Raw genomic sequence first — 24755 nt, 5'->3', positions numbered from 1 at the left:
TATGCAGGATAGTTCTATAAAGGGGTGGACACTGCAGTTCAGTCTATAACACCCACAAGCCATGTACTAAAACAGAACAAGCTTGGGGTTAGATGTGGTGGAAAGTGAACTAGGTGAGAATCGTTATAATCTAGAGTAAGAAATGCCCCAAAATGGAACAGTCGGTAACAGAACATCAATGTGTCTCCTCTTATCACAGAAAATGCTGGAAATACTCAGCAGGTCAGGCAGCATCCGTGGAGAGAGAGACAAAGTTAACGTTTCAGGTCTGTGACCCTTCGTCAGAACTGGAGAAAGTTAGAGATGTAACAGATTTTAAGCAGGTGCAGAGGCAGGGGAAGGCGGAGGGGAGGAAAGAATAAAAGGGACGGTCTGTGATTGGGTGGAAGGTAGGAGTGGTTCAACGTTACAAATGGGGATGGCAGAATCATCAACACCTGTTGCCTGAAAAAATACGGGCAGAGGTTATAGTCTGAAACTGTGGAACTCAATGTTGAACCACTGCTCTCGCCGCATCCTGAGATCCACGCTCAACACCATGCGTTGCCACATGAACACTCTCAACCTCTCTCTTCAGCAGCACCGACTCACTCTTTCTCAGAGCTGTCCTGGTCCACAGTTCCATTTCATCCTTTGCCTCATCTGGTGCTTCAATAAGAAACTTTTTTTCTTCCTTTCAGCTGTCAAGGATCACAAGCTTCAACAACTCTTGGACACCAATGCCCCTCCGGAACCTTCTTCCCCTTCACTTTCTTCTGACACCATCCCTTCTTCCAGTCTCACCCCCTGCCATGTTTTCACTATCCGCTCTGACTTTGCCCTCTTTGACGCTGAACGATAAGTCCTCAGCAAAGGCCTGAGCTTCATCTCCTTACGCCCCCACCTCAATGAACTTCGAGCTCGGCATGACGCTGAGCTCTTTTTCCATCACCTTTGTCTCTCTGCCCACTTCTTTGGCCAGGAGTCTTCCCTCTGCACAGCGGACCCTTTCTCCCGCTTTCAGAATTCACACTCTACCTGGACCCCTCCCTCTTACCCTCTCTAGATCTTTTCACTGCTGAGTATTTCCAGCATTTTCTGTTGTTATTGAACACACTGTTCAATATTTAGACAGAATATTAATATCCAGCCCGGGTTATTAAGATCAGCAGAAACATACTCTAACTGCTAGAATGAACATGGTTCAGTGCTCAATGCAATCCAAGTAAATCCTGTTCTATTCACGAATGTGGCCTTTCAATGGTGGGGCTTTTACCCAGCATTCCGCGCGGGAGAGAAGGTGCCGCTCCCGAACCTAGTGCGCAGGCGTGGGAGCGCCTGGTTTGGAGCATGCGCGGTGCGTGTCACCATGGCGATTGCGAAGCAGTTCCTGATCAATGGGTGAGAAGCGGCCGGATGGAGCGGAGTAATGGACCGGAATCTGCGCGGGGAGGTTTCATAAATAACCACTGCAGGCCGCAAGCCCCGAAGAGCAACCTGAAGGTCCCGAGTTTGCAGTTTCGGGGCTTCTCCCGGTCACAGACCCAGGCTAACGGCCGCCATCTTGATTCAGTGAATAGCAAAACGCATGCGCAGATACTTTGGCCAGGAACAAAGAGTGGGCGGGGCTTCAGTTCCCGACCGGGTCCTAGTGCCCTGGTGAGTATTTCATTGACTCAGTTATTTGATTCACACTCTTCACATTTAGGATTTCCCACCATCTCTCCTGAAGGCGCTGGTAAAAGCAGAGCATACGGTTAATATCCCACACAATTGCAACAAAAGCGCCGCACAGCTGGGCCCCCCAATGCCTGGGAATTAAACATACCAGGTTATTTAACGATCAGGAAGGACAGGCAGGAAGGAAGGGGAGGTGGGGTGGCCATGTTAATAAAGGAAGGAATCACTGTAATACAGAGAAATGATATTGGGTCAAACGATCAGGACAATGAAACAGTTTGGGTGGAGGTAAGGAATAATAAGGGGAAAAAAACACTAGTGGGCGTAGTCTATAGGCCTCCGAACTGTGGCAACTCTGTTGGACGGAGTATCAATCAGGAAATAGTTGAGGCTTGTAATAAGGGAACATCTATAATTATGGGGGATTTTAACTATCATATTAATTGGACAAATCAAATTGGGCAGGGCTGCCTTGAGGATGAGTTCATTGAGTGTATTAGGGATGGGTTTCTTGAGCAGTATGTAACTGAACCGACCAGGGGGCAAGTAACCTTAGATCTGGTCCTGTGTAACGAGACAGGATTAATTAAAAATGTCCTAGTAAAGGATCCCCTTGGAATGAGTGACGATAACATGGTTGAATTCCATATTCAATTAGAGGGTGAGAAGGTTGGATCTCAAACAAGCGTGCTAAGCTTGAATAAAGGAGACTATGAAGGTATGAGAGCGGAATTGAGTAGAGTGGATTGGGAAAATAGATTAAAGGGTAAGACGATACATGATCAGTGGTGTACATTTAAGGAGTTATTTTACAACTTCCAAAAAATATATATTCCACTGAGAAGAAAAGGGTGTAAAAGAAAAGACAGCCATCCGTGGCTAAGTAAAGAAATTAAGGATAGTATTCGACTAAAAACAAGGGCATATAAGGTAGCCAAGTCTAGTGGGAGGATAGAGGATTGGGAAAACTTTAAAAGACAGCAAAAAATAACAAAAAGATTGATTAAGAAAGGGAAGATAGATTATGAAAGTAAATTAGCAAAAAATATAAAAACAGATAGTAAGAGTTTTTATAGTCATATAAAAAAAAAAGGGTGGCTAAAGTAAATGTTGGTCCCTTAGAGGATGAGACCGGGAAATTAATGGTGGGAAATATGGAGATGGCAAAAACACTGAATGAATATTTTGTATCAGTCTTTACAGTAGAAGACACTAAGAATATCCCAACACTGGACAAACAGGGGGCTATGGGGGGAGGAGCTAAACACGATCAAAATCACTAAGGAAGTGGTACTCGGTAAAATAATGGGACTTAAGGCGGATAAATCACCTGGACCTGATGGCTTACATCCTAGGGTCTTGAGGGAAGTGGCGGTAGGGATTGTGTATGCATTGGTAATAATTTTCCAAAACTCCCTGGTCCCGGCAGACTGGAAAACTGCTAATGTAACACCCTTATTTAAAAAGGGCAGTAGACAGAAGGCTGGAAACTATAGACCGGTTAGCCTAACATCTGTGGTAGGTAAAATTTTGGAGTCCATTATTAAGGAGACAGTAACAGGACATTTGGATAATCATAATTTAATAGGACAAAGTCAGCATGGTTTTATGAAGGGGAAGTCATGTTTGACAAATTTGCTGGAGTTCTTTGAGGAAGTAACATATAGGATGGATAAAGGGGAACCAGTGGACGTAGTGTATTTAGACTTCCAAAAGGCATTGACAAGGTGCCACACAAAAGATTATTGCTTAAGATAAAAAATCACGGGATTGGGGGTAATATTCTGGCATGGATAGAGGATTGGCTATCTAACAGAAGGCAGAGAGTTGGGATAAATGGTTCATTCTCAGACTGGCAATCAGTAACTAGTGGTGTTCCGCAGGGGTCAGTGCTGGGTCCCCAACTCTTTACAATCTATATTAACGATTTGGAGGAGGGGACCGAGTGTAACATAGCAAAGTTTGCAGATGATACTAAGATGGGGGGGAAAGTAGTGAGTGAGGAGGACATAAAAATCCTGCAAGGGGACATAGACAGGCTAAGTAAGTGGGCAGAGATTTGGCAGATGGAATACAATACTGGAAAGTGTGAGGTTATGCACTTTGGCAGGAAAAATCGTAGAGCAAGTTATTATCTTAATGGCAAGAAACTGGAAAGTACTGAAGTACAAAGGGATCTGGGGGTCCTGGTGCACGAAACTCAAAAGGTTAGTATGCAGGTGCAGCAAGTGAATAAGAAGGCCAATGGAATGTTGGCTTTCATTGCTAGGGGGATAGAATATAAAAATAGGGAGGTATTGCTTCAGTTGTACAAGGTATTGGTGAGACCGCTCCTGGAATACTGCGTACAGTTTTGGTGTCCATACTTAAGAAAAGACATACTTGCTCTCGAGTCAGTACAAAGAAGGTTCACTCGGTTAATCCCGGGGATGAGGGGATGGACATATGAGGAGAGGTTGAGTAGATTGGGACTCTACTCATTGGAGTTCAGAAGAATGAGAGGCGATCTTATTGAAACATAAGATTGTGAAGGGGTTGGATCGGGTGGATGCAGGGAAGATGTTCCAGATGATGGGTGAAACTAGAACTAGGGGGCATAGTCTTAGAATAATGGGCTGCTCTTTCAAAACTGAGATGAGGATGTACTACTTCACTCAGAGGGTGGTAGGTCCATGGAATATGCTGCCCCAAAAAACTGTAGAAGCTACATCATTACATAAATTTAAAACAGAAATAGACAGTTTCCTAGAAGTAAAGGGAATTAAGGGTTACAGGGAGCGGGCAGGAATTTGGACATGAGTCTAGGTTCGGATCGGTCATGGCCCTGTGGGTAGCGGAGCGGGCCCAGGGGCCGTGTAGCCTGATCCTGCTCCTATTTCGTGTGTCTAATTCTGTTAGATGCAGGAGATGGTTCTGTGATAGTGGATTGGCAGTTAGGATCAGATCAGCCATGATCTTATTGAATGGCGGAGCAGGCTCGAGGGGCCGATTGGCCTACTCCTGCTCCTATTTCTTATGTTCTTATGTTCTTATTGTACAGTCCCAGGGTTAGAATCCCCATGTACAGTCCCAGGGTTGGAATCCCCATGTACAGTCCCAGGGTTGGAATCCCCATGTACAGTCCCAGGGTTTTAATCCCCATGTACAGTCCCAGGGTTGGAATCCCCATGTACAGTCCCAGGGTTGGAATCCCCATGTACAGTCCCAGGGTTAGAATCCCCATGTACAGTCCCAGGGTTTGAATCCCCACGTACACTCCCAGGGTTGGAATCCCCACGTACAGTCCCAGGGTTAGAATCCCCATGTACAGTCCCAGGGTTAGAATCCCCTTCTACAATCCCAGGGTTGGAATCCCCACGTACAGTCCCAGGGTTCGAATCCCCATGTACAATCCCAGGGTTAGAATCCCCATGAACAGTCCCAGGGTTAGACTCCCCATGTACAGTCCCAGGGTTAGAATCCCCATGCACAGTCCGAGGGTTGGAATCCCCATGTACAGTCCCAGGATTAGAATCCTCATGTACATTCCCAGGGTTGGAATCCGCATGTACAGTCCCAGGGTTAGAATCCCCATGTACAGTCTGAGGGTTGGAATCCCCATCTACAGTCCCAGGGTTAGAATCCCCATGTACAGTCCCAGGATTGGAATCCCCATGTACAATCCCAGGGTTAGAATCCCCATGTACAGTCCCAGGGTTGGAATCCCCATGTACAGTCCCAGGGCTGGAATCCCCATATACAGTGCCAGGGTTGGAATCACCATGTTAACTCCCAGGGTTGGAATCCCCATGTACAGTCTCTGGGTTAGAATCCCCATGTACAGTCCGAGGGTTGGAATGCCCATGTACAGTCTGAGGGTTGGAATCCACATGTACTGTCCCAGGGTTAGAATCCCCGTGTATAGTTCCAGGGCTGGAATCCCCATGTACAGTCCCAGGGTTGGAATCCCCATGTACAGTCCCAGGGCTGGAATCCCCATGTACAACCCCAGTGTTGCAATTTCCACGTACAGTCTCAGGGTTAGAATCCCCATTTACAGTCGCAGTGTTGCTATCCCCAGGTACAGTCCGAGGGTTGGAATCCCCATGTACAGTCCCAGGGTTGGAATCCCCATGTACAGTCCCAGGGTTGGAATCCCCATGTACAGTCCCAGGGTTAGACTCCCCATGTACAGTCCCAGGATTAGAATCCCCATGTAATCCCAGGGATAGAATCCCCATGTACAGTCCAAGGGTTGGAATCCCCATCTACAGTCCCAGGGTTGGAATCCCCATGTACAGTCCCAGGATTGGAATCCCCATGTACAATCCCAGGGTTAGAATCCCCATGTACAGTCCCAGGGTTGGAATCCCCATGTACAGTCCCAGGGCTGGAATCCCCATGTACAGTCCCAGGGTTGGAATCCCCATGTACAGTCTCTGGGTTAGAATCCCCATGTACAGTCCGAGGGTTGGAATGCCAATGTACAGTCTGAGGGTTGGAATCCACATGTACTGTCCCACGGTTAGAGCCTCCTTGTACAGTCCCAGGCTTAGAACCCCTATGTACAGTCTCAGGGTTGGGATCCCCATATACAGTCCGAGTGTTGGAATCCCCATGTACAGTCCCAGGGTTAGAATCCCCGTGTACAGTTCCAGGGTTGGAATCCCCATGTACAGTCCCAGGGCTGGAATCCCCATGTACAGTCCCAGGGTTGGAATCCCCATGTACAGTCCCAGGGCTGGAATCCCCATGTACAGTCCCAGGGTTGGAATCCCCATGTAAAGTCCCAGGGTTGGAATCCCCATGTACAGTCCCAGGGTTAGAATCCCCATGTACAGTCCCAGGATTGGAATCCCCATATACAATCCCAGGATTAGAATCCCTGTGTACAGTTCCAGGGGTGCAATCCCCATGTACAGTCCCAGGGTTGGAATCCCCATGTACAGTCCCAGGGCTGGAATCCCCATGTAAAGTCCCAGGGTTGGAATCCCCATGTACAACCCCAGGGTTGCAATTTCCACGTACAGTTTCAGGATTAGAATCCCCATTTACAGTCGCAGTGTTGCTATCCCCAGGTACAGTCCGAGGGTTGGAATCCCTATGTACAGTCCCAGGGTTGGAATCCCCATGTACAGTCCCAGGGTTGGAATCCCCATGTACAGTCCCAGGGTTGGAATCCCCATGTACAGTCCCAGGATTAGAATCCCCAGGTGCAGTCTGAGGTTTGGAATCCCCATGTACAGTCCCAGGGCTGGAATCCCCATATATAGTCCCAGGGTTAGAATCCCCATGTACAGTCCCAGTTTTGGAATCCCCATGTACAGTCCCAGGGTTAGAATCCCCAGGTACAGCCCCGCGGTTGGAATCCCCACGTACAGTCCTGGGGTTGGAATATTCAAGTGCAGTCCCTGGGTTGGAATCCCCATGTACAGTCCTAGGGCTGGAATCCCCATGTACAGTCCCAGGGTTAGAATTTCCACGTACAGTCCCAGGGTTGGAATCCCCAGGTAGAGTCCCAGGGTTGGAATCCCCATGTACAGTCCCAGGGTTAGAATCCCCATTTACAGTCCCAGGGTTGGAATCCCCATGTACAGTCCCAGGGCTGGAATCCCCATATATAGTCCCAGGGTTAGAATCCCCATGTACAGTCCCAGTTTTGGAATCCCCATGTACAGTCCCAGGGTTAGAATCCCCAGGTACAGCCCCGCGGTTGGAATCCCCACGTACAGTCCTGGGGTTGGAATATTCAAGTGCAGTCCCTGGGTTGGAATCCCCATGTACAGTCCTAGGGCTGGAATCCCCATGTACAGTCCCAGGGTTAGAATTTCCACGTACAGTCCCAGGGTTGGAATCCCCAGGTAGAGTCCCAGGGTTGGAATCCCCATGTACAGTCCCAGGGTTAGAATCCCCATTTACAGTCCCAGGGTTGGAATCCCAATGTACAGTCCCAGGGTTGGATTCCCCATGTACAGTCCCAGGGTTGGCTCCCCCATGCACAGTCCCAGGGTTGAAATTACCTTGTAGAGCCGCTGGGTTGGAATCCCCATGTACAGTCCCAGCTTTTCAATTTCCACGTACAGTCCCAGGGCTGGAATCCCCAGGTAGAGTCCCAGGGCTGGAATCCCCATGTACAGTCCCAGGGTTGGAATCCCCAGGTGGAGTCCCAGGGCTGGAATCCCCAGGTAGAGTCCCAGGGCTGGAATCCCCATGTACAGTCCCAGGGCTGGAACCCTCAGCAACACCGAGTGCCGTTCTCTAGAATGCTGTTAGGGAGGGAGTTCCAAGATTTTCACCCAGCGACAATGTAGGAACGGCGATATATGCCCAAGTCAGGATAGTGTGTGACTTGGACGGGAACTGGGAGGTGATGGTGTTCCCATGCACCTGCTGCCCCTGTCCTTCTAGGTGGTAGATGTCGTGTGTTTGGGAGGTGCTGTCAAAGTTCTAGTCGAGTTGCAGATGTATAAAGTCGCTCTCCTTCACCCCTCCCACCTCACTCTCTCTCCTCCCATGGAGGCCACAGTCTTGTGTAGGCCCAGACCGGGTGGCGGATTCCCCTCCCTGAAGGACATTAGTGAACTAATTGGGTTTTTACGACACTCCGGCAGCTTTCATGGTCACTTTTTTCTAGTGCCGGCTCCACAAATTCCCAGATTCATTCAGCTCAATTTCACAATCTGCCTTTGTGTTTTTATGGGTTCTCTCTCACCCTCCCTTTTTCCTGTTTTAAATTAATTTTACAGGGTGTTAGACGGGGAGGATTTGCAGACGGGAAACTCAAACCAAACATCACTTCAAGATCTGACAGAGTCACTCGATTCATCAGGACCTTTGAGCAAGGAAGCAGAAAGCACCGTTCAGAGCGGGGAGAAACCGTACTTGTGTTCTGTGTGTGGACGAGGCTTCAGCCAATCCTCTGGCCTGTCGAGACACAAGCGCAGTCACACCAGGAAGAGGCCGTTCACCTGCACTGTGTGTGGGAAGGGATTCGCTCAGTCATGCAATCTGCTGCAGCACTGGCGAGTTCACACTGACGAGAGACCTTTTAAATGTCAGGACTGCAGGAAATGCTATAAAAGTTCCACGGAACTGACACACCATCAATGTGTTCAGACTGATGAGAGACCGTTCAAGTGCTCTTACTGCAGGACTGGGTTCAGGCGATCGTCTAACCTCACTGTACACCAGCGAGTTCACACTGGGGAGAGACCGTTTACCTGCTCTGTGTGTGGGAAGGGATTCACTGAGTCATCCAACCTGCTGACACACCAGCGAGTTCACACTCAGGAGAGGCCATTCACCTGCTCCGTGTGTGGGAAGGGATTCACTCAGTCATCCATCCTGCTGAGACACCAGGTGTCAAACTACGATCTGTTCCTGACTGAAAGTGAAACGGCAGGGTTAAGTTTCCAGTCTAAAAATGACTGGTAATTATTCTATGAAGGTTCGTAGAATCATAGAATGGTTACAGCACAGAAGGTGGCCATTTGGCCCATTGAGCCTGTGCTGGCTCTCTGCAAGAACACTTCAGCTAGTCCCACTCCCCCACCCTTCCCTCGTAGCCCTGCAATTTTTTGTCCTTCAGTTACTCATCCAATTCCCTTTTGAAAGCCACGATTGAATCTGCCTCCACCACCCTTTCAGGCAGTGCATTCTCAATCCTAACCACTCACTGCGTAAAAAGTTTTTCCCCATGTCACCTTTGATTCTTCTGCCAATCACCTTAAATCTGTGTCTTCTGGTTCTCGACCCTTCCGCCAATGGGAACAGTTTCTCTCTATCTACTGTGTCTGGACCCTTCATGATTTTGAACAGCTCTATCAAATTTACTTTCAACCTTCTCTGCTCCAAGGAGAACAACCCCAGCTTCTGCAGTCTATCCATGTAACTGAAGTCCCTCATCCCTGGAACCATTCTTGTAAATCTTTTCCACACCCTCTCTAAACCTTCACATCCTTCTTAAAGTGCGGTTCCCAGAATTGGACACAATATTGCAGTTGTGGCCGAACCAGTGTTTATAAAGGTTCATTGTAACTTCCTTGCTTTTGTACTTTATGCCTCTACTTATAAAGCCCAGGATCCCGTACTCTTTTTTAACCACTTTCTCAACCTGCCCTGCCATCGTCAACAATTTGTGCACATAAACCCCCAGGTCTCTCTGTTCATGCACCCCCTTTAGGATTCTACCCTTTAGTTTATATTGCCTCTCCTCGTTCTTCCTACCAAAATGTATCACTTCGCATTTTTCTGTGGTAAATTTCATCTGCCACGTGTCTGCCCATTTCACCAGCCTGTCTCTGTCCTCTTGAAGTCTATGTCTATCCCCCTCACTGTTCACTATACTTCCAAGTTTTGTGTCATCTGCAAATTTTGAAATTGTGCTCTGTACACCCACGTCCAAGTCATTAATATATATCAAGAAAAGCAGTGGTCCTAGAACCGACCCCTGGAGAACACCACTGTATAACTTCCTCCAGTCCGAAAAACAACCGTTCACCACTACTCTCTGTTTCCTGTCACTTAGCCAATTTCATATCCATGCTGCCTGTTCCTTTTATTCCATGGGCTTCAACTTTGCTGGCAAGCCTATTATGTGGCACTTTATCAAACGCCTTTTGGAAGTCCATGTACACCACGGCAACCGCATTGCCCTCATCAACAGTTTCTGTTACCTCATCAAACAACTCAATCAAGTTAGTTAAACACGATTTGCCTTTAACAAATCCATGCTGGCTTTCCTTAATTAATCCACACTTGTCCAAGTGACTGTTAATTTTGTCCCAGATTATCATTTCTAAAAGCTTTCCCACCATCGAGGTTAAACTGACTGGCCTGCAGTTGCTGGGTTTATCCTTACACCCTTTTTTGAACAAGGGTGTAACATTTGCAGTTCTCCAGTCCTCTGGCACCACACCCGTATCCAAGGAGGATTGGAATATTATGGCCAGTACCTCTGTAATTTTCACCCTTACCTTCTTCAGCATCCTGGGATGCATCCCATCTGGTCCTGGTGACTTATCTACTTTAAGTACAGCCAGTCTTTCAAGTACCTCCTCTTTACCAATTTTTCTCCCATCCAGTATCTCAACTACCTCCTCTTTCACTGTGACTTTGGCAGCATCTTCTTCCTTGGTAAAGACAGAGCAAGGTTGTAGGAATGTTTAGTTCCTATCAAAAGACTGAGGTCCACTCAGGCGATCAAACAAATGAGGTTTAATGAAAACTAACAGAGTTTAACGGGTAAATACAGGAGAACATCGAATGTAGGTCTAGTCAGTTCAGAGGCTCCACGAGGACTGACCGGGAAGTTCCCGGGTCGACGTCATGATGTCACGACGTTTTTCCTGCCGTTGGAGGATCACGTGATCAACGTGATGACATCATCGTGTTTGGCCGCGCTCTTAAAGGGGCCACGCTATGTACATGCAAACAATATAAACAAAGATACAGATTCAGTCTGTAGCTAACAAGTTGTTAAAAGGGAATTATGTACAGTTGTTTAGAGTCCCTTAGTGGCTCTGCCACATGCGCCCCCCCCAGAATTGCCTTTAACAGAAAAAGTCAACCGGCAAGGAGGTCTGACAAGCCTGTCAGAGCGACTTCTGTATTCCTGAAGCGGAAGCTGCTGGACGGTGGGCGGGCTGGCAGGTGGAAGCATTTGGTCTGGTGCAGCAGCTGCGGGTGGTCGACCACGTCTTGGCGGCTGTGCAGTCTCGAGAGGACGGTCAAGTTCCAGGTGTGCCAGCTTCAGACGATCAATGGAAACGTGGTCCGGTTTACCCCCGATCTCCACAGAGAAACTTTTGTCCCCTGCTTCCAGTACACAGAAAGGGCCTGTGTAAGAGGGCTTAAGCGGATCCTGATGAGCGTCGTGGTGGATGAACACATATGTGGCGTTCTTGAGCTCTGCTGGGACGTGTGAGGTTTGAAAGCCGTGATGCGATGCTGGTATGGGAGCGGAAGACTTGGCTGTTTCCTGGTGGCTGATGAGTTGATCGGATGCGGACCATGGCTCTGTTGGACTCGGGAGGAAGTCTCCCGGTACGCGGAGTGGTTGACCGTACACGAGCTCAGCCGAAGACGATTGAAGATCCTCCTTGGGTGCCGTACGCAATCCCAACGTGACCCACGGTAGCTTATCTACCCAACCGGCGCCTTGGAGGCTGGCCCTCAGTGCTGCTTTTAAGGACCTGTGAAAATGCTCGCACAAGCCGTTCCCCTTTTTGATGATAGGCCATGGTGCGGTGTAGCTTGGTGCCGAGGCCCCGGGCCACAGCGTTCCAGAGCTCAGATGAAAACTGCGGACCCCGGTCTGAAGAGATGTCCGCCGGAACGCCGAAACAGGCAACCCAAGTGGATATGAATGCCCTGGCGATGTCAGCTGAAGTGGTAGATGACAAAGGAACCGCCTCTGGCCATCTATTGGTGCGGTCTACCATGGTAAGGATGTGTGTGAACCCCCTGTGATGGTGGAAGCGGCCCAACCAGGTCTACGTTCACATGGTCAAACCGACGCTCGGTACTGCAAAAGTGGCCAATGGACCCTTGACGTGGCGTTGCACCTTTGATTTTTGACAGACAGTTGTTAGCCCAGTCGCGGACATCCTTGTGCTTACCTTTGGGGATTATTTTCCAGAACACCCTGGACTCAGGAAAGGTCCCGGCAGATTGGAAAACTGCTAATGTAACACCCTTAATTAAGAAGGGAAGTAGACAAAAAGCTGGAAACTATAGACCAGTTAGCCTAACATCTGTGGTTGGCAAAATGTTGGAGTCCATTATTAAGGAAACAGTAACAGAGCATTTGGATAAACATAATTTAATAAGACAGAGTCAGCATGGTTTTATGAAGGGGAAGTGATGTTTGACAAATTTGCTCGAATTCTTTGAGGATGTAACATACAGGGTGGATAAAGGGGAACCAGTGGATGTAGCGTATTTGGACTTCCAAAAGGCATTTGACAAGGTTCCACACAAAAGATTACTGATCAAGATAAGAAATCACGGGATTGGGGGTAATATACAGGCATGGGTGGAAGATTGGCTATCTAACAGAAAACAAAGAGTTGGGATAAATGGTTCATTCTCGGGCTGGCAATCAGTAACTAGTGGTGTTCCGCAGGGGTCAGTGCTGGGACCCCAACTCTTTACAATCTATATTAACGATTTGGAGGAAGGGACCGAGTGCAACATATCCAAGTTTGCCAACGATACAAAGATGGGAGGGAAAGCAGTGAGTGAGGAGGACATAAAAAACCTGCAAAAGGACATAGACAGGCTAAGTGAGTGGGCAGAGATTTGGCAGATGCAATATAATGTTGGAAAGTGTGAGGTTATGCACTTTGGCAGAAAAAATCAAAGAGCAAGTTATTATCTAAATGGAGAGAAACTGCAAAGTGCTACAGTATAAAGGGATCTGGGGGTCCTGGTGCATGAAACACAAAATGTTAGTATGCAGGTGCAGCAGGTGATCAGGAAGGCCAATGGAATCTTGGCGTTTATTGCGAGGGGGATGGAGTATAAAAACAGGGAAGTCTTGCTGCAGTTATACAGGGTATTGGTGAGGCCACACCTGGAATACTGCGTGTAGTTTTGGTTTCCATATTTGAGAAAAGATATACTTGCTCTCGAGATGGTTCAGAGAAGGTTCACTTGGTTGATTCCGGAGATGAGGGGGTTGACGTATGAGGAAAGGTTGAGTAGGTTGGGACTCTACTCATTGGAGTTCAGAAGAATGAGAGGCGATCTTATCAAAACATATAAGATTGTGAGGGGGCTTGATCAGGTGGATGCGGTGAGGATGTTTCCACTGATGGGTGAGACTAGAACTAGGGGGCATAATCTTAGAATAAGGGGCTGCCCTATCAAAACTGAGATGAGGAGAAACTTCTTCACTCAGAGGGTAGTAAATCTATGGAATTTGCTACCCCAGAGAGCTGTGGAAGCTGCAACATTAAATAAATTTAAAATGGAGATAGACAGTTTCCTAGCAGATAAGGGAATTAGGGGTTATGGGGAGAGGGCAGGGATGTGGACACGAGTCTAGATTCCGATCAGCCATGATCCTATTGAATGGCGGAGCAGGCCCGAGGGGCCGTATGGCCTACTCCTGCTCCTACTTCTTATGTTCTTATGTTTCCAGACAAATTTTGACGACATCAACCTTTGGGAGGCCTTCATTCCAGGATGTGAAAGCCCGTGTATGGCGTCAAAAACTTTGCGGCGCCAGGCGACCGGAACGATAGGGTGAGGATCTCCCATGGAGACGTCACACAGTAGCGTGGTGCCTGCTGCATGGAATTTAACATTAGCCGGTTGGAGGCTAGAAATGTCAGTTCTGTAAGCCTGCACCTTAGGGTCTGATACTTGCTCGGCAGCCATGAGGGCATAGTCAATGCCCAGCTGGACCGCCTGAATGGTTGCGCGGGAGAGGCAATCTGCCACCAGGTTGTCTTTGCCAGCTACGTGTTGGATATCTGTCATGAATTCCGATATGAATGTTAACTGGCGTTGTTGTCAGGCTCACCACGGTTCGGCGGGCTTGGCCATGGCGAAGGTTAGTGGTTTATGATCCACAAACGCGGTGAAGGGACGTCCCTCCAACAAGAACCGGAAATGGCGGATGGCCAGAAAGAGTGCTAGCAACTCCCGGTCAAAAGTGCTCTATTTTTGTTCATTGCGCCGTAGTTGATGGCTGAAAAATACCAGCGGTTGCCACGTCCCATTGACCCTCTGTTCCTGCACAGCACCGATGGCATAGTCTGATGCTTCAGTGGTAAGGGCGATGGTGGCTCCTGGCAGTGGGTGCGCCAGCATGGTCGCGTTGGCCAAGGTGCTTTTTGTGTCAACGAACGCCCGGTCCATGTCGACCGTCCAGCTAATCGGATCCTTGCCGGACTTGCCCATGAGGGTCTCGTACAGGGGCTGCATGAGCAGAGCTGCGTTTGGGACAAACCGGTGATAAAAATTCACCATACCGAGGAACTCCTGCAGGGCCTTGACAGTCTGCAGGCGTCAGAAAGAAGTAATTGCCTCAACCTTCATTTGTAGGGGAATTGCGCCGTCCAATGTGATGTGATGGCCTAAGAATTCAATCTGCTGCAAGCCGAACTGGCACTTGGCCGGGTTGATGATCAAGCCATGTTGACTGAGGCGTCTAAAGAGGGTGCATAAATGGAAGATGTGCTCCTCTTTCTTCGGGCTGGCGATGAGGATGTCATCGAGGTAGACGAATAGAAATTTGAGGTCCCGAAGCACGGAGTCCATCAAGCACTGGAAAGCCTGTGCAGCATTCTTCAAGCCAAACGACATGCACAGAAATTCAAACAGGCCAAATGGGGTGATGACTGCAGTTTTTGGGATGTCTTACGGGTGCACAGGGACCTGGTTGTAGCCACGGACAAGGTCGACTTTTGAAAAAATGGTATTTCCCACCAAATGGGCCAAGAAGTCCTGAATATGAGGGATCGGGTACCGATCAGGAGTAGTGGCATCGTTCAGGCATCGGTAGTCGCCGCAAGGCCACCATCCACTGCCAGGTTTTGGAACAATGTGGAGGGGCGAAAACCAGGGACTATTCGACCAGCGAATAATCGTGTCGAACTCCGCTTTTGCGGTCGCGAGCTTGCCAGGTTCGAGGCGCCGGGCTCGTGCGTAGACCGGGGAGCCAGTAGTGGTGATGTGATGCTCAACACCATGCTTCATGGCCGTGGAAGAGAAAGTGGGTCTGGTCAGGCCTAGGAAATCTCCGAGGAGGCGAGTGAAGTCATCCGGAGGCGGTAACGCACAGGAGACAGTGCACGACACGGTGTTGCCGTGGTGGCACGGTATGGAGTGAAAAGTGGCCGCATTGATCAACCAGCAGTGCCTAACATCCACCAGGAGGCCATTGGCACACAAAAAATCCGCCCCGAGGATGGCTTGAGAGACTTTGGCCGTGATGAAGTCCCAGTGAAACCACTGGCTGCTGAAACGCACCTGGACCCGCCGTCTTCCAAAGGTCTGAATGGCCCCACCATTAGCCACCTCGAGGGAGAGGCCGTGCCCCCCATCTTGTATATCGAGGTTTGACGCGGGTAGGATGCTACACTGCGCCCCAGTGTCGCAGAGGAAACGTCGACCAGACAGGGAGTCGGTGATGAAGAGGAATTTTCCCAAATTGCCGATGGCCATCGCAGCCGCGGGGCGCTCGTTATAACCGGTCCTCTTTCGTCAGGGTTGCTGCTGAGTTTTTTTGAGCGAAAAGCTGCAGGGAGGGCAGCAGCATCTTGCTTTCGCGCCAAAACGGGTGTGGTAGGAGCACAACCCCACAGGTTGAGGGGCTGGAGCAGCGTCTGTGGGGGATGGGCGCCTTGTGGCAGCGCAGTACTGCTGCGTCACCGCGAAAATCTTGTCCGCTTCGGCAGCAAGATCTGCGCAGTCTGTGACATCGGACCGGGCTAGGGCAGCCTGAACTTGCTCCGGTAGTTGGCTGAGGAATAACTCCCTGAAGAGGAAGCATTCCGTTTCGGAGCCTAAGAGCGTGAGCATTTGGCTCACGAGCTCGGACAGCTTGGAGTCCCCGAGGCCGGGCATCGCGAGCAGCCGGCGGGCGCGGTCCGACTTAGTGAGCTCGAAGACCTGTAACAATCGCGCCTTTATCGTTTCATACTTGCGATCTTCTGGTGGATTACCAAGCAGGCTGACGATCCGCGAGGCTGTGGCGCTGTCGAGGGCGAAGACCACGTAATAGTAATGGGTCTGATCCACAACGATCTTCCTGATGGTGAACTGGGCTTCAGCCTGGATAAACCACGCGGCTGGTGGTTGTTCCCAGAATTGAGGTAGCTTCAAAGCAATGGCATTCGTTTCCATGTTTCGTACCTTCTGCGAAAGCCGTTCGCAAAAGTCGGGGTCACCAATGTAGGAATGTTTTGTTCCTACCAAAAGACTGAGGTCCACTCAGGCGATCAAACAAATGCGGTTTAATGAAAACTAACAGAGTTTAACGGATAAATACAGGAGAACATCGAATGTAGGTCTAGTCAGTTCAGAGGCTCCACGAGGACTGACCGGGAGGTTCCCGGGTCGACGTCATGACGTCATCACATTTTCCCGCCGCTGGAGGATCACGTGATCAACGTGATGACATCATCGCGTTTGGCCGCGCTCTTAAAGGGGCCGCGCTATGTACATGCAAACAATATAAACAAAGATACAGATTCAGTCTGTAGCTAACAAGTTGTTAAAAGGGAATTATGTACAGTTGTTTAGAGTCCCTTAGTGGCTCTGCCACAAGGTACTCATTTAGTACCTCAGCCATGTCATCTGCCTCCATGCATAGGTCTCCTTTTGGTCCCTAATCGGCCCCACCCCTCCTCTTACGACCCGTTTATTATTTATACGCTATAGAAGACTTTAGGATTGCCTTTATGTTAGCTGCCAGTCCATTCTCATACTCTCTCTTTGCCCCTCTTATTTCCTTTATCACTTCTCCTTTGAACATTTTATATTCAGCCTGGTTCTCACTTGTATTCTCAACCTGACATCTGTCATACTCCCCCTTTTTCTGCTTCATCTTACTCCCTATCTCTTTCGTCACCCAAGGAGCTCTGGCTTTGGTTGTCCTACCTTTTCCCCTCGTGTGAATATACCTTGACTGTACCCGAACCATCTCCTCTTTAAAGGCAGCTCTCTGTCCCTGCACACTCTTTAAAACTGTGCTATTAAGTGTATATTGCCTCTCCCTGTTCCTTCAGCCAAAATGCATCCCCTCACACTTCTCTGTCTTATATTCCATCTGCCACTTGTCTGCCCATTCTGCTAGCTTTTCTATGTCCTGTTACAGTCGATTAATATCATCACTGTTTGCCACACCCCCGAGTTTGGTGTCATCGGCAAATTTAGAAATTCTACTCTGTATTCCAATATCCATGGCATTTATATATGTCAAAAAAAGCAGTGGCCCCAGCACAGACCCTTGGGGAACACCACTGTCTACCATCCTCCAGTCTGAAAAACAGCCATTTATCACAACTCGCTGTTTTCTGTCCTTAAGCCAATTCCTTATCCAAGCTGCCACTGACCCACCTATTCCATGAGCCTCCATTTTGTTAACCAGCCTTCTATGTGGTACTTTGTCAAATGCCTTCCTAAAATCCATGTAGACAACATCCATTGCATTCCCTTCATCAATCCTCCCTGTTACTTCATCAAAAAATGGAATTAGATTAGGCAAACATGATCTGCCTTTTACTAATCCGTAATAACAACAGAAAATGCTGGAAACACTCAACGGGCCAGGCAGCATTCGTGGAGAGAGAAACAGAGTTAACGTTTCAGGTCTGGGACCCTTCATCAGAACTGGAACAAGCTGCAGATGTAACAGATATTAAGCAGGTGCAGAGCCGGGGGGGGCGTTTAGGAGGGGAGGAAGGAATTGAAAGAACATACTGTACTTTTGTAAGAGGCAGGAAAGATAAAATGTTGCAAATGGGAAAGGCAAAATCATACAGCATGAAAAATGGGGGCAGGGGTTATTGTCTGAAATTGTTGAATTCGATGTTGAACCCAGAAGGCTGTAAAGTGCCTAATCGAAAGATTGTCTCTTCCTATCTCGACTCAATCTTTGCTCCCCTTGTCCAGTCTCTTCCCACCTACATTCACGACACTTCTGATGCCCTCCGCCACTTTAACAGTTTCCAGTTTCCTGGCCGCAACCGCCTCCTTTTCACCATGGACGTCCAATCCCTCTACACCTCCATCCTCCACCAGGATGGCCTGAGGGTGCTCCGCTTCTTCCTTGAACAGAGGCCCAACCAGTCCCCATCCACCACCATCCTCCTCCACCTGGCTGAACTTGTTCTCACATTGAACAACTTCTCCTCTGACTCCACTCACTTCCTCCAAATTAAAGGTGTTGCTATGGGAACCCGCATGGGCCCTAGCTATACCTGCCTTTTCATGGGATAAGTGGAACATTCTTTGTTCCAGTCCTACTCAGGTTCCCTCCCTCACCTCTTTTTCCGGTACATCGATGATTGTATTGGTGCCATTTCCTGCTCTCGCCCTGAACTAGATAAGTCCATTCACTTTACTTCCAATTTCCATCCTTCCCTCACCTTCACATGGTCCATCTCCGACTCTTCCCTTCCCTTCCTTGACTTCTCCGTCTCCATTTCTGGTGATCGGCTTTCGACAAACATCCACTACAAGTCCACCGACTCCCACAGCTACCTGGACTACACTTCCTCCCACCCCGCTTCCTGTAAGGACTCTATTCCATTCTCCCAGTTTCTCTGTCTCCGCCGTGTCTTTTCTGACGATGCCACCTTCCATACCAGTGCTTCCGACATGTCTTCCGTTTTCCTCAACCGAGGATTCCCCTCTACTGTGGTTGACACAGCCTTTGACTGTATCCGTTCTATTTCCCGCACTTCTGCTCTCACCCCTTCCCCTCCCTCCCAGAACCACGATAGGGTTCCACTTGTCCTCACCTTTCACCCCACCAGCCTCCACATTCAACGGATCATCCTCCACCATTTCCGCCACCTCCAACATGATCCCACCACCAAACACATCTTCCCCTCGCCTCCCCTTTCAGCATTCCGAAGGGACCGCTCCCTCCGCAACACCCTGGTCCATTCCTCAATCACCCCTAACAGCCCTTCTCCTTCACCTGGCACCTTCCCGTGCAAGCGCAGGAGATGCAACACATGCCCTTTTACCTCCTCCCCACTGTCCAGGGCCCCAAACACCCCTTCCAGGTGAAACAGCGATTTACTTGTACTTCTTGCAATTTAGTGTACTGTATTCGCTGCTCATGATGCAGTCTCCTCTACACTGGGGAGACCAAACGCAGATTGGGCGACCACTTTGCGGAACACCTCCGTTCAGTCCGTAAGGGCGACCCTGAGCTTCCGGTCGCCTGTCACTTTAATTCACCGCTTCACTCCCACTCTGATCTCTCTGTCCTCGGCCTATTACATTGTTCCAATGAAGCTCAACGTAAGCTCGAGGAACAGCACCTCATCTTTCAATTCGGCACTTTACAGCCTTCCGGGCTCAACATTGAGTTCAACAGTTTCAGACAATAATCACTGCTCCCATTTTTCATGCTGTATTATTTTGCCATTCCCATTTGCAACATTTTATCTTTCCTGCCTCTTACAAAAGTACAGTATGTTCTTTCAATTCTTTCCTCCCCCACTAAACCGCCCCCCCCACCCCCATCTCTGCACCTACTTAATGTCTGTTACATCTCCAGCTTTTTCCAGTTCTGATGAAGGGTCCCAGACCTGAAACGTTAACTCTGTTTCTCTCTCCACAGATGCTGCCTGGCCTGCTGAGTATTTCCAGCATTTTCTGTTGTTATTTCAGATTTCCAGCATCCGCAGTATTTTGCTATTGTTTTACTAATCCGTGTTGGCTCTCCTTAATTAGCTTAAACCTCTCCAAGTGCCCGTTATATCCAGGAATATTTAGGACCCAATCCTGCTCATTTTTGAGCCAGGTCTCTGTTATCTCCATGACATCATATTTCCATGTGGCTATCTGCGCCTGCAGCTCACCAACCTTATTTACCACGCTTCGTGTGTTTACACACATGTACTGTAAACCTATCTTAGACCTTCTTGTATTCTCTCTTAGTCTGATCCCATCTATTACCTTACTCTGTCTTACTATAATGCTATCTGTCTCTCCCAATCATTTGTTTCTCCTTTTGAATGCTACATCCTGGTGCCCATCCCCCTGCCAAATTAATTTAAACCCTCCCCAACAGCACTAACTTCCCGACTCTCCAGCCAGGGGGGAAAAAACCTCTCAATCCCCCCTCAGAATCTCATGTTTCAATGAGATCACCTCTCATTCTTCTAAATTCCAGAGAGTATAGGCCCAATCTACTCAATCTCTCCTCATAGGACAAGCCTCTCATCCCAGGGATCAATCTAGTGAACCTTCGGTGCGCCGCCTCTAAGGCATGTCTGTCCTTCCTCAGATAAGGAGACAAAAGCTCCAGGTGTGGTCTCACCAAAGCCCTGTACAATTGTAGCAAGACTTCCTCACTCTTGTACTCCAACCCCTTGCAATAAAGGCCAACATGCCATTTGCCTTCCTAATTACTTGCTGTACCTTCATGCTATCTTTGTGTGTTTCCTGTACAAGGACACCTAAATCTCTCTGAACTCCAACATTTAATAGTTTCTCACCGTATAAAAAATATTGTTTTTTAATAGTTCCTAACAAAGTGAATAACCTCACATTTCCCCACATTATACTGCATCTGCCACCTTATTGCCCACTCACTTAACCTGTCTATATCCCTTTGCAGCCTCTTTGTGTCCTCCTCACAGCTTACTGTCCCACCTAGCTTTGTGTCATCAGCAAACTTGGAAACATTGCACTCAGTCCCTTCATCAAAGTCATTGATGTAGATTGTAAATAGCTGAGGCCCAAGCACTGATCCTTGCAGCACCCCACTAGTTACAGCCTGACAAACGGAAAATGACCCATTTATCCCCACTTCCTGATTTCTGCCCGTTAACCAATCCTCTATCCATGCTAATATATTACCCCGAACCCCATGAGCCCATATCTTGCATAGCAACCTTTTATGTGGCACCTTATCGAATGCCTTTTGGAAATCCAAATATACTACATCCACTGGTTCCCCTTTATCTACCCTGCCAGTTACATCCTCAAAAAACTCTAATAAATTTGTTAAACACGATTTACCTTATAAAACCATGTTGACTCTGCCTAATCATGTTATTATTTTCTCAGTGTCCTGTTATCATTTCCTTAACAGTGGATTCCAGCATTTTCCCAACGACTGATGTCAGGCTCACTGGCCTGTAGTTCCCTGTTTTCTCCCTCCTTTCTTGAATAGCGGTGTTACATTTTCTGCCTTCCAATCCGCTAGGGCTGTTCTAGAATCTGGGGGATTTTGGAAGATCACAACCAATGCATCTACTATCTCTGCAGCCACCCCTTTTAGAACCCTCAGATGTAGGCCGTCAGGTCATTGGGATTTGTCAGATTTTAGTCCCATTAGTTTCTCAAGTACTTTTTCTCTACTGATATTCATTACTTTAAGTTCCTCACTCTTATTAACCCCTTGGTTCCCCATTATTTTGGGTCTGCTTTTTGTGTCTTCTACTATGAAGACAGATATACAATATTTGTTTAAAATCTCTGCCATTTCCTTGTTCCCCAATATAATTTCTCTTGTCTCAGCCCCTAAGGGACCAATGTTTACTTTTGCTTCTCTCTTCCTTTTTACTTACTTGTAGAAGCACTTACAATCTGTTTTCATATTTCTTGCTAGTTTACTCTCATTCTATTTTCACGTACTTGAAGAGGAGTAATTTGCAATGATATGGGAAAAAGCTGGAGTGTGGGACTACACAGGATAGCAGCAGGAGTAGGCCATACGGCCCCTTGATCCTGCTCCACCATTCAATAAGATCATGGCTGACCTTTGAACTCAACTCCACTTCCCACCCGCTCCGCATATCCCTTGATTCCCTTAATATCCAAAAATCTATTATTGATCTCAGCCATGAATATACTCAATGACTGAGCATCCACGGCCTTCTGGGGTAGAGAATTCCAAAGATTCACAACCCTCTCCTCTCAGTCCTAAATGACCTACCCTTATCCTGAGACTATGCTCCCTAGTTCTAGACTCTCCAGCCCGGGGAAGCAGCCTCTCAGCATCTACCCTGTCAAGCCCTCTCAGAATCGTATATGTTTCAATGAGATCACCTCTCACCTTTCTAAACTCCAGAGAGTGTAGGCCCAATCTACTCAACCTCTCATCATAGGACAACCCTCTCACCCCAGGAATCAATCTAGTCAACCTTCGTTGCACCCTCTCTAAGGCCTGTATATCCTTCCTTAGGTACAGAGACCAAAACTGTCCACAGAACTCCAGGTGTGGTCTCACCAAAGCCCCGTACAATTGTAGCAAGACTTCCTCACTCTTGTATTCCAACCCCCTTGCAATAAAGGCCAACATGCCATTTGCCTTCCTAATTACTTGCTGTACCTGCAGGCTAACTCTCTGCGATTTGTGTACAAGGAAACCCAAATCCCTCTGAACAACAACATTTGATCATTTCTCACCATTTAAAAAATATTCTGTTTTTCTATTCTTCCTGCCAAAGTGAATAACCTCACATTTATCCACATTATACTCCATCTGCCACCTTCTTGCCCACTCACTTAACCTGTCTATATCCCTTTGCAGCCTCTTTGTGTCCTGCTGGTGGGTGGCTGCTCATTATCCTCGGTGTGATTTAATCCCCTTTCCACTGAATACTGCGGACAGACAGGCTCACCTTGGGAACGGAATGGTCATTGTGACATCACTTTCTAAACAACAGCCCACAAGACAATGGGTTATCAATAAATGTTAAAGGGACTCAACGCTCTGAAGTTACACTGTGAATAAAGGAAATAAAATGCTGATCAATAATGTCTGAAGATAATGATTTCTCTCTGTGTGGAATGTGCTTGCACACATTCAGAATGATGAGCTTTGTACACACACAGCAAACACTTTGTGAGGCTCTTTTCAGTTGTTGCTCTAAATCCGCTGAGAGCTGGTGCACCCGGTGGGCATTAGGACCCTGCGGCCGCCCATCCGGCGGTGCTTTGAGGTCACGGTTCCAGGCTCTGTCTCACCCAATCAGTGGGTCCCGCCAAAGCTCAATAGAAAATATTGCAGCAAAAACAATCCTGACCATTCACAAACTGGGAGCATTCGGCACAGCATAACACAAGTGTGAATTAGTAAATTTTAACACACAGAGTTTGTCACTAATTAGTGCAAAGTACAGGGCACTATTGCTCACCTTCAGTCCTGTCCCTCAATCCCAGCTCCCTGGGGGATTGTTACAAGGTTCACCCCGTCCTTTCAACACAGATATTACCCACATAATCCCACATCAATTAGACATTGCACATGTAATGTATATACCTTTAAGGGGAACTATCTTTTACAGCTCATGTATACTGCAGTACCGGCAGTGACCACACCTGTATATAGCACTGAGTAGTAATCTGTACAGATCAGTTGCAGTGTGAGCCACGTTGAGTAAACACCTGTTGTACCGTTCTCCGCAGTCTGTGTCTTATTATACACGGACACAACATTGGCGACAAGGCAAGTTCGAACCTACCTGCAACTCTGCATCACCTCCCGGGGATTCGTTCCTGGAGATCAGTGGATTGGAGGTCAAGGCCAGAGACTCGGATGTCGACCACGGGCAACCACCCAGTCATCCAGCAGAGACTCGAGAATTGCGGGGGAGGCTGTCGAGAGCCAGGCTTGGCTTTCCAGTCGAGGTGGTCCAGCGAAACGGGCTGGCAACAGGTAGTGTGCAGACCCTTCCCAGACAGCGGCGGGCTAGAGCCCGACCGAGCAGCACAGCAAAGGGCTGAGCAGCATCAACGGGGGAGAGAGAGAGAGGGCAGAACGCACAGGGTGCAGCCGGTGTTCAGTGGCCGAGCAGCGTCGAAGAGAGGGAGAGAGAGAGACGCGCAGAAACCCGCGAGGCGCCACCATTGCCACGAGGAGCGCCGAGAGCGGCGTTGGCAGCAGCGCAGGAGAAGCGTGTGAAACCTACAGGGCGCCGCCATTGCCATGAGAACCGCCGGGAGCGGCGTTGGCAGCAGCGGGGGAGGAAGGAAAGCGCGGGAGATGCCATTTTAAGCCATTGGGAGACGCCATTTTAAACCGCACCCAAAATGCCAAAGAGTGGCAGTATCACCGCATTTGACAATGAAGTCGAAGATTGGACTACATATGTCGAACGAATAGAGGTATACTGCAAGGCAAATGAGGTGTCAGAAGACAAGAAAGCGTCGGTATTGTTAAATGTAATGGGTGCAAAGACGTATGGTTTATTACGAAATCTAGTAACCCCAACGAAGCCAATGGAAAAGAGTTTTGAAGACATAGTAACGATACTAAAGGAACATTTAAACCCCACACCGCTGCTGATAGCAGAAAGATTCAAGTTTCACAAACGGAACCAGCATAAGGATGAAAGCAATGCTGATTATTTAACAGAACTGCGCAAACTATCGAAAGACTGCCAGTTTGGAGCGGGACTGGCAGATACCTTAAG

The 24755-nt window shown here is 48.3% G+C and overlaps 1 protein-coding gene across 1 annotated transcript; it reads left to right on the top strand.

Moving 5' to 3' along the window:
* Positions 1 to 1348: 1348 nt before the first annotated feature.
* On the top strand, positions 1349 to 11120 carry LOC147119753 (uncharacterized). Its single transcript, XM_085984143.1, has 2 exons — positions 1349 to 1380; positions 8385 to 11120. Exons 1-2 carry the CDS (start codon positions 1349 to 1351, stop codon positions 9070 to 9072), a joined length of 720 nt encoding a protein of 239 aa, XP_085840269.1. The 3' UTR covers positions 9073 to 11120.
* The last annotated feature ends 13635 nt before the right edge of the window (positions 11121 to 24755 follow it).

The sequence above is a fragment of the Somniosus microcephalus genome, chromosome 4, assembly GCF_052327205.1.
Source record: "Somniosus microcephalus isolate GS21.2 chromosome 4, FLI_Smic_1.0, whole genome shotgun sequence".
Taxonomy (NCBI): Eukaryota; Metazoa; Chordata; class Chondrichthyes; order Squaliformes; family Somniosidae; genus Somniosus; species Somniosus microcephalus.
This window is presented reverse-complemented; position numbering and strand designations above follow the sequence as displayed.